The 9,351-nt window shown below is 58.0% G+C and overlaps 2 protein-coding genes across 4 annotated transcripts; one reads left to right on the top strand and one right to left on the bottom strand.

The window, feature by feature from the left end:
• Positions 1-2,700: 2,700 nt before the first annotated feature.
• On the top strand, positions 2,701-7,579 carry MOB1A (MOB kinase activator 1A). Its single transcript, XM_062510609.1, has 6 exons — positions 2,701-3,013; positions 3,727-3,893; positions 4,650-4,743; positions 6,199-6,332; positions 6,411-6,574; positions 7,048-7,579. The coding sequence occupies exons 1-6, from the start codon at positions 3,000-3,002 to the stop codon at positions 7,123-7,125; spliced, it is 651 nt and encodes a 216-aa protein (XP_062366593.1). The 5' UTR covers positions 2,701-2,999; the 3' UTR covers positions 7,126-7,579.
• Positions 7,580-7,646: 67 nt separating this feature from the next.
• On the bottom strand, positions 7,647-9,221 carry BOLA3 (bolA family member 3). Of its 3 annotated transcripts, none has more exons than XM_062510612.1 (4): positions 9,177-9,221; positions 8,467-8,590; positions 8,230-8,318; positions 7,647-7,780 (listed from the first exon to the last, which is right to left on the bottom strand). In XM_062510612.1, exons 1-4 carry the CDS (start codon positions 9,204-9,206, stop codon positions 7,715-7,717), a joined length of 309 nt encoding a protein of 102 aa, XP_062366596.1. In that variant the 5' UTR covers positions 9,207-9,221; the 3' UTR covers positions 7,647-7,714. The 3 variants fall into 3 exon arrangements, with proteins under 3 accessions (XP_062366596.1, XP_062366594.1, XP_062366595.1); XM_062510610.1 differs by having other exon boundaries at positions 8,467-8,605; positions 9,177-9,219; XM_062510611.1 differs by having other exon boundaries at positions 8,239-8,318; positions 8,467-8,605; positions 9,177-9,211.
• Positions 9,222-9,351: the final 130 nt, after the last annotated feature.

Below are 9,351 nucleotides of genomic sequence, written 5' to 3'. Positions count from 1 at the left end.
GGAGCCCCTCCAGTTTCCCCAGTTCCCTGCTTTCCTGGCCCTTCCCGATCTGCTCCCTCTCTCCTCCGTGGATGCTCCAGCCAGGAGGGGATCACCCTGCTGGATCGCCCGCTATCCTGACAGGAATGCCGAGGGAGCTGCCCATCGATGTTCCCTCGTGAACAAAGTCATGTCTGAACAACACCAAAGCATTGTCCCGGTCTCTGTGAGCTGGGGAGGGACACGGGCACGGGATCAGGGAGCAGATCTGCAGCCCTAACCCCGATCCCAAATTCAGCCCGAACTCCACAGCTCCAACCCAGCCCGCATTCCAGTCACAGGTTCAGCTGCAACTCCAGAACTCACTCAGCCCCAGTTCCTGCCTTGACCCCAACACCGTCATCAGCCCTCACCCCAATAACAGCCCCAGTGCCACAGCCTCCCCCAACCCAGCCCTAACCCCCACCCACACCGAGGGTGCCAGCTCTGAGCCCCCCTCGGCCCAAATTCCACCCAAAACCAGCCCTAACCCACACTGAGCACTGACCCCACTGCCAGCTCTGAGGCCTCCTTGGCTCCAATCCCACCCAAGCTCACCCCAAATCCCGGTTTGACCATGGCCCCACTGTGTGCTCAATCCTGACCCTGGCCCAGAACCCTGATCCTCATGGAACTCTCCAAAAAATGAGCCCAGGCACCCAAAAGTCTGCCTGGGACCACCAGACACCCCATCCCAAAAGTCAGGCTGGGCCTGGGTGCCCCCAGAGTGGGGCTGGGACCTTCAGAGTGTCCTCTGGAAAAAAAAAAAGGGGGGGGGCTACACATTAAAAAGGGGTCTATATTAGGCAATTTGGAAAGTCTGTACCTCTCAATACCTCAGCCAACAGGGAAAGAGAGAGGGAAACTAGGATAAAAAAGAGGCTGCGTCCCTTAAATATTGGAGAGAACCCCATGGGGAATGTCCCACGGTCTCTCCCTTTATTCAAATGAAGTTACAGGGCTCCTCTGCCTCCTTTTTGGACATAAACCTCCAAACAGAGGATTCATTTTAAATTATTTTTCAATTAAGATCCAAGCAGTGCAGTAATTTTCCTGACAAAAAGAAGAGGGTGGGCTCCATTGTGGGGCAGAGGGAGGGAAAGGCCCTCGGGAGAGCCCCAAAATCCTGGAGAATTCCCTCTCCAGGTGCTGAAACCTTGAGGAACCCCTAGAAATGGGGCTGGGACCCCAAGAGACCCCTCCCCGTATGCCTGGGCACTCGCAGAAATGGGGTTGGGACCCCCAGAGACCTCACCTCGTCTGCCTGGGCACCTCCAGAATAGGGCTGAGACCCTGGCCTGGGGAAGGAGCTGGCGGGCATAGGAGGGCCGAGCCCTCCAGGCCGGAGCCCCGGGCACGGGGCGGTTGTGTGCGGGGGGGCTGGGAGGAGAGGGAGAGGGATTGCGCCCATGCGCCGCTTCTCGCCGCCACCCTTCTCAGGTACCTGCGCCCGCCCCTCCAAATGGGAGGGGGACCGACACCACCCCTGGCTCAACAAAGGTAAGGAGCGAGAACTGCCGGGGCAGCGAGGGACCACGCCGGCCCCTCCAAATCGGAGGGGTTTGGCCATCGCCCCGGCCTGCTAAAGGTAAGGACAAAAATAAAGTTGGAAAAAATCATATAAAGTGCTGTGCCTGATCTTTGTTTTCCCCACGAGTCAATTGCCACCCAAACCAACCACAGAGCCCCTGCTCACCCCATGGCAGAGGACGGAGACCCTCGGCCATGCAGGGAGCACGGGGACTGTTCCTCTGGGGAAGGGAAGGATCCAGGGAGAGCTCAGAGCCCCCTGGAGGGCCTGGAGGGGCTCCAGGAGAGCTGGGCAGGGACTGGGAGCGCCTGGAGCTGCCCCCAAAATCCCGGAGAGACCCCCGACCCCTCCTCCACCCCGCCCTCACACATGGCTCCCTGACCACGCCCCTTTTGGAACCCTCCGCCTCCCGGCCAATCCGATCGCTCGGTCACACTCTGGCCACACCTCCTCTCTGTTTCATCACGATGTGGAACGTTTCTTGCTCCGCCCCCAGCTCGTTTCTCGACTTCTATTGGCTACTGTCAAAGGGGGCCGGGTTTGGCCTGGCTATATGAAGAGGTCCGGGGGGCGCCCTGCACCTTGGTTAGGGACCGGCAGCAGCAGGGGTGGGAGGAGGAGGAGGAGGAGGAGGAGAAGAAGATGATGATGATGATGATGATGATGATGATGATGATGATGATGATGATGATGATGATGATGATCAGCTTCGCTCCGTCTGCCCGGCAAGGAAGGGTGCGGAGGGGTCTCTGGGGGTGCCAGCTCCATTTCTGGGTGTTCCAAGCCCAGGGGGAGGGGTCTCTGGGGGTGCCAGCTCCATTTCTGGGGGTTCCAAGCCCAGGGGAAGGGGTCTCTGGGGGTGCCAGCTCCATTTCTGGGGGTTCCAAGCCCAGGGGGAGGGGTCTCTGGGGGTGCCAGCTCCATTTCTGGGGGTTCCAAGCCCAGGGGGAGGGGTCTCTGGGGGTGCCAGCTCCATTTCTGGGGGTTCCAAGCCCAGGGGGAGGGGTCTCTGGGGGTGCCAGCCCCGCTCTTGGCGCTCATTCTTTGGCCCGAGTGGGCGTGGCCACAGAAACTGATCGAGACAAGGCCACGCCCCTCAGCGATGTTCCCGCCCATTCCCGGAGCTCTCGCGTGAGTTGGTGGCGCGGGCGGGTCCCGTGAGGAGCCGCCGCCGCTCCCTCAGCGCGGCTCGGCTCGGCCCGGTCCGGTCCGGTCCGGCACAGCTCGATTCGATCCGCTCTCTCAGCCGGGCCCCGCTTCCCTCTGTCCGTTCCCTTAGCTCTTCCCTGTCCCTCAGTCGTTTCCTCAGCCCTTCCTACTCCCTCAGCCCGCTCCCTCAGCCCTTCCCGATCCCCAGTCCCTCTCCCTCAGCCCATTTCTTCTCTCTCAACCCCTTCCTGCTCCTCTCAGCCGTTTCCTCTCTGCTCAGCCCTGCCTGCCCCATCTCGCCATGAGCTTCCTCTTGTGAGTGTCCGGGCTTCCCTCAGGGGAGGGTCCTGAGGGCGGCCCCGAGGGTTTTTAGCGTAGGGGAAAGGCCCGTGGGAAGGGGCTGGGGGAGGTTATTGGTAGGGAATCGTGTGTGGAGGGATGGGGGGGTTGTTCTTTGAGGGGGTTGAGGAAGGGAAGGATTTTGGGGGAGGCTCTGCGGGTGCCGTGGGGAGGGGTGTGAAGGAATTCGCGAGGGGAGTGCTGAGCTTTGAGGGGAGGATCTGGGGACTCCAGAAGGTGAGGAAAGCACAGGAAGCACTTTGGGGAAGGTTTAAGTGGAGAGGTTTGTGCTTGGGGGGGTTCCTGAATGCGTGCGGAGAGGGAAAGCCCTTGAAAAGAATCCCCAGGAGGGAATGTACAAGGAAGGGTTTCCTCAGCTGTGGAGAAACTGTGACAGGACCAGAGGAGACGGCCTCAAGTTGCACCAGAGGACGTTTAGATTATATTTTAGGGGGAATTTCTTTGCTGCAAGGATTGGAAAGGCTGCCCAGGGCAGCGATGGAGTCCCCATCCCAGAGGGTGTCCCAGACACAAGTGGATGTGGTACTCGAGGAGTGGTGACCCTGGGGACGGTGCCACACTGGACTCGATGATCTCGGGGATCATTTTCGATGCTCTTGGTGATCTTTTCCAACCATACCGATCTCACGATTCTGTGGGAAACTGGAAATGTTTCTCCCCCTTCTCAGTGGGAGCCGCTCTTCGAAAACGTTCAAGCCAAAGAAGAACATTCCGGAAGGATCCCACCAGTACGAGCTCCTCAAACACGCTGAGGCCACGCTGGGCAGTGGCAACCTGCGGCAGGCCGTGATGCTGCCCGAGGGAGAGGACCTCAATGAGTGGATTGCTGTCAACAGTGAGTCCTCTGAGAGAAGGAAAACCCCAGAACCTCGGGGTTTATCCTCAGACAAACCCCTGAATTCCCCAGGCTGAGGTAGCTGAGGTGGGATAAAAGCAGCGGAAGCAGGGCTCACGTCAGGGGGGTGTTGTGCAAGGAGGAAGAGACAAAGCTGCACTAAAGCTGCACTGTTGTGGTTTTGGGGTGGGTTTTTAGCAGTTCAGGCTCATGGAGGGGATTTTGGTTTGTGAATGGTTATTTTGGGAGTTAGAAAATCAGCACTGTTGGATCATTTGTGCTGCAGCTTTTACAACCAAGGAGAAAGTGAAGCTCCATTTTCCCCAAAATCCAGGATTGTGGAGTTTCTTTTTCTGTTTCCTGTTTTCAGATCCAATTTGGTTTGAGCAGCTACTCGCCCTGGCCTTGGCCTTTGCTTCTTTGAAGGTTAGAGAGGGGAGAAAAAGTAATTTGAGCAAGGAAAGTAGAGATTCAGGCCAGGAGTGCTCAGCCTGAGCACGGTGTCTCACCAAATCCATTAGGTTTTTGAGGAACCTAATGAAATTTTTCCATGAAATGCTAAGTGGAACTGAGGGTGAAAAATCCAAATCAGTCCAAATCCCTGGATGGCTGAAATGTCTGGAAGTCGAGTGAGGTTGTAGAGGAAAGGTTTGGTACTGCCAAGACTTTAGTGGGACATTGACAGGAAGCCCTGGGAGGTGCTGCAGCCTCGCTGTGCTCACACCTGGCTCACCCCTGCATGATTTCCCTTTGCAGCTGTGGATTTCTTCAACCAGATCAACATGCTGTACGGGACCATCACGGAGTTCTGCACTGAGAGCAGCTGCCCTGTCATGTCTGCTGGGCCCAGGTGAGGGGCAGGCAGAGCTGGAGAAAGGATGGGACGTGTCCAGGTGGGATTGAGGGGTCACATTTTGCTCCTCTGCTGCCATTTATGGTCACACCATCTGGCTGTGTCTTTTTCTCATCCTTCCCTGTGTTTGGAAGCTGGTGAGAGGTCTGGTTTAACTGGGAGGAACTGGTATTGCTGGCAGCCTGAAGGAATGCTGAGATGGTTTGGTTTGGAAGGGACTTTAAATCCCATCCAGTCCTATGGGCAGAATACTTCCTACTGTCCCAGGCTGCTCCAAGTCCTGTCCAGGCTGGCCTGGGACACTTCCAGGGATGTGGTGACTTTTCAGGAGGCAGCTTTTAATCAACTTTTAATTTAATAATTTAATTTTCATTTTCTAATGTGGTGGTACTGCTCTGTGGGAGAAGATTGGGGGAGGTGGGAAGAAGAGAGTGAACCATTTTTGGGGCCACCTGGTTGATTATATGCATGAATTCCTGCAGGGATGCCAGGGGTTCATTCTGCACCTGTGTATTTTACCAGGGCAAAGCCACAGCTGGGAATCCTCTTCGGGAGGTTGCCAAGGGTCTCAAGTTTGCGAGCCCAGCACCCTTTGGGTGTCGTGAAACTCTCCTACCCTGCAGGATCTGCTCTGCCAGTTCCTGCCTCTATTTTTGGGGCCATTTCCTGTCACAGTTTCCTGCTCGTTTGCGCTTGTGCCTGGGTGAACAACAGAGAGGATTTTGCTGCTTTTCAGGGATCTTGTAAAACATCTCAGAACAAGGAGTTGTGTTGTTGTGGGGTGATCCTGGGTCTACCCTGGGATCCAGAGGCCGTGGGAGAAGTCTCATGTGACCCAACTTGCTGGATCTGAAAGCCACAGGGGGGAGTTAATCTGGGGGGGGGGAGTTAATCTGGGGGGGGGGAGGGGGGGGGTGATGATGGCCCTGATGCTCCTTTGCTCAGCTTTTGGCTTGTTTTAAGGAAATGGGTGATGTCAGAGGAGGCTGCCACAGAGCTGAGGGTCACATTTAACATCTGAGGGGCACTGAGGATCTCTGGCAGCAGGGACAGGATCCGAGGCAATGGCTGGAGCTGTTCCAGGGGAATTTGGGATGGAGATCAGGGAAAGCTTCTTCCCCCAGCGGCTCCTCAAAGAATGGGCACAGCCTCGAGGCTGCCAGAGCTCCAGGAGTGTTTGGACAGTGCTCCCAGGGATCGCTGGGGGTCTGTGCAGGGCCAGGGCTGGATTGATGATCCCGGTGGATCAGGATACTCCAAAGTTCTGTGATTTTTTAGGCTGAAACCAGAGGGCTCAGCCCTTGACTGTTGGCTCAGGAAAGCCAAACAAGCCAAGCTCTGCTCTCCTCAGCCCTGAGTGACTCAGCTGTTGCTGCTGAGATCAGGAGGGAGGCCCAGGGCCTGAAATCCCTTTTTCCTGTGGGAGCCAGGGCTGAATCCCCCACCCCACAGGTACGAGTACCACTGGGCCGACGGCACCAACATCAAGAAGCCCATCAAGTGCTCGGCGCCCAAGTACATCGATTACCTGATGACATGGGTGCAGGACCAGCTGGATGACGAGACCCTCTTCCCTTCCAAGATCGGTGGGTACAGCTGTGTGCCCTGGGATGGCCCCTCCTGGCTGAGCCATGCCCTGATCCCTGCCTGTCCCTGCCTTCCAGGTGTCCCCTTCCCCAAGAACTTCATGTCGGTGGCCAAGACCATCCTGAAGCGGCTGTTCCGGGTCTATGCCCACATCTACCACCAGCACTTCGACTCAGTGATGAGGCTGCAGGAGGAGGCTCATCTCAACACCTCCTTCAAGCACTTCATCTTCTTTGTGCAGGTGAGCTGGGAGGGATTGCACCTTCCCTCTTGGCTTTTGGATTGAAATCTTCAAGATGCCTGGTGGTAATACCCAGCTCCCCCTTCATACCCAACAAAGCCCTTTGTGCTGTTGGGCTTTTGTGGGGTTTGTTTCTTGGTTTTTTCTTGGTTTTTTTTTCTGGCTGTAAGTGCTCAGATGTTCCTCTGGGATTTTAATTACCAATCTGCAGCCAACAAAACCAGAACTGGAGAATTCACGGGGTTTGTAGCTTGGGAATCAACTTAGAAGGAACAGCACCAGCACCTTTTTCTTACTTTTTGAGCCTGTTCTGTGACTTGCTGTGCACAGCAACGTGGCAGAAGTTTTGCTGCCCTGAAATTGGATTTCTCCACAAGGAACAGGAGCGGTGCTGATCCCAGGAGCCATATGCAGGGTGACACTTTTTCCAGCTTCCTTCCCTTCCCTTCCCATGTCTCCTTTTCTCCTGCCAGGAGTTCAGCTTGATCGACAGGCGGGAGCTGGCTCCTCTGCACGAGCTGATTGAGAAGTTGGGCTCCAAGGACAGATAAAACCCCCTGGGAGGACCCTTCTGGCCGCTCCTTTTCTGCTTCTTTGGCCACCTCCACGCTTGGCTCCAGAGACTGGACAGCACCGAGTGGCCTCAGTGCTGCTGCACAGCCCCCACTGGGCTGGGTGGAGGTGGAGCAGGTTCTGTCCTGCACTGGATGTTCCAGGTGCTGCCCAGAGCTCCTCTCTGGACTCTCCAGCCCGAGAGCACGCCCGGAGTGGCTCAGCTTATTTTTGGAAGCGCTTTTTTGTTTGTTTTTTATAGAAGAGGTGCACTTTGGCCCAGAGCCTTAAGCTCCCCATGGGGGGTGAGGAGAAGTGCCTGGCCCCAGGGTGAGCTGTCCCTGTCCGTGGGTGGGAGGAGCAGCTCTGGCGTATCCCACGGGTCTCTCCTGTGTGGCAAAGGCAATAATAATAATAGTAATAATAAATAACTTTCTCCCTGCTCTTCTTTCAGAGGCAGAGGGGCTTTTCCTCTTGTTCTGCGCTCCCACGGGGCCCTGACTGAACACACAACACAGGGTGGGATTCACACCCAGGGAGGCAGCCCTGGGCCCCTCCTGGAGCACTTTATTGGTGCTGGGAGCAGCCTCAGGGCTTGGGGGCCGAGGTGAAGATGCGCAGGCCGTGCATGTGCTTGATCTCCTCGCTCAGGGCCTGCAAGGCAAGCACAGCTCTCAGGGGCAGCTCTGGGGTGGGTGGGCCCCATGCTCAGATGTGCTGCACTCTCAGCCCCCCAGGATTGGAGGCACTGGGATCAGATAAAAAATGTGGCCCTTGTGCAGAGTCACACACAGAATTCCTGGTACTGCGTGTGCACAAACCAGACCCTGCAGGGTTTTGAACCAAATCCAAAGAGCTTGGGGACCCTGCACAGCACCCTGGTGATGTGCTCCCAGAGGGTGCTCAGACACTGCCCAGGCTCCCCAGGGAATGGGCACAGCCCCAGAATTCCAGGAACATTTGGACACTGCTCCCAGGGGAGCGATGTCTGTGCCGGGCCAGGATTGATGGGTGCCTCACACCCATTCTAGGTGCTCGTGCTCCCTCACACCATTCCCTCTCTCCCATCCTGTGCCCCAGGGCAGCCCCCAGAGCCCCCTGACCTGATTCACCATCTGGTGCTGCTGCACAGTGCGCTTCTCCCGGAACTCCTCTGACTCGATGTGGATTTCGTACATGGCGCCGCAGCCTCCTGAGAAATTCCAGTCCAGTTCAAGGCAAAGCGAGGCAGCTCCGTGCCCTCACCCTCCAGACAGACCCCTCTGGGGGTCCCCGCAGCTGACTCGGTTCTCCCCTGCAAACCGCGGGGGTGTCTGAGGACAATCAAAGCTTTTCCTTACCTGAGATATCCACCACCTTGATGGCCGATGCCCGCGGGAACTTCTCCCGCAGCACCCGTACCAGGCGCGACTCCCCGTCCGTCTGAGAGGTGAAACCGCGCCAGGAGCGGCAGCGCAGCAAGAGCTGGGGGGGGCGAAACTGCCATGAGGGACCCGGGGGGACCCCAAAAACATCGGGGTTAGGGGGCCGCTCTCACCGGGAAGGGAAGGGAAAGGGAAAGGGAAAGGGGAAGCTGGCTGCACTGGAGGGGGGACACAAGAAGCTGGGGAAAATCGGGAGATGGGGGATGTAAGGAGGGATAGAAAGGGGAGCTGCCATCACCGGTACCGTGAGGGAGGGAGGAAGATCGGGCGATGGAAACGGAGCTGGCGAGGCGGGGGGAGGGGGGAACATTGCGAGGAGCTGGAGCACCGGGAGGGGTACTAGGAAAAGGGGGAAACCGGGAGACGGTGGGGAACCGGGGGAAAGAAGGGATGGATACGGGAGCTACCTTCCCCGACACCAGCACAGCGGCTCCCAGGGTGGGGTACGGGGGTGAGCGGGGCTGGGGCACCTTCCCCCACACCGGGGCCGCTCACCGTGAGGGGGCGCGGGCCGCGCTCATCGGCACTGGGGGGGACGCACAGGGAGGGGACGGGCCGGGAGGGGAGCACGGGCAGAGGGACAAGGACAGAGGGACATACAGACATGGGGACTGACGGACACTCACCGGGCCCCGGCCCAGCCCCGCAGCCGCCATCCCGGGGCGCGCGCCGGGGTCACCCCCGGCTCAGCCAATCAGCGCGCGGCGATGGCGGAAGGGGGCGGGGTCAGTACGCGACGCCCGAGCGCCTCCCGGCGGCTCGGAGGACCTTGGAGTGGCACCCGACGCCCCGCCCCCGAGG

This window comes from Cinclus cinclus, chromosome 29 (genome assembly GCF_963662255.1).
Source record: "Cinclus cinclus chromosome 29, bCinCin1.1, whole genome shotgun sequence".
NCBI classification, from domain to species: Eukaryota; Metazoa; Chordata; class Aves; order Passeriformes; family Cinclidae; genus Cinclus; species Cinclus cinclus.
This window is presented reverse-complemented; position numbering and strand designations above follow the sequence as displayed.

Excerpts from the sequence above, each read along its gene's own strand:
- BOLA3 (XM_062510610.1), bottom strand. The coding sequence starts at position 9,206 with ATGGCGGCTGCGGGGCTGGGCCGGGGCCCG. Across the intron at positions 8,319-8,466 it reads CAAGGTGGTGGATATCTCAG|GAGGCTGCGGCGCCATGTAC; the intron begins GTAAGGAAAAGC and ends GGAATTTCTCAG. Across the intron at positions 7,781-8,229 it reads AGCACCAGATGGTGAATCAG|GCCCTGAGCGAGGAGATCAA; the intron begins GTCAGGGGGCTC and ends CTTGCCTTGCAG.
- MOB1A (XM_062510609.1), top strand. Across the intron at positions 4,744-6,198 it reads GTCATGTCTGCTGGGCCCAG|GTACGAGTACCACTGGGCCG; the intron begins GTGAGGGGCAGG and ends CCCACCCCACAG. Across the intron at positions 6,333-6,410 it reads CCTCTTCCCTTCCAAGATCG|GTGTCCCCTTCCCCAAGAAC; the intron begins GTGGGTACAGCT and ends CCTGCCTTCCAG.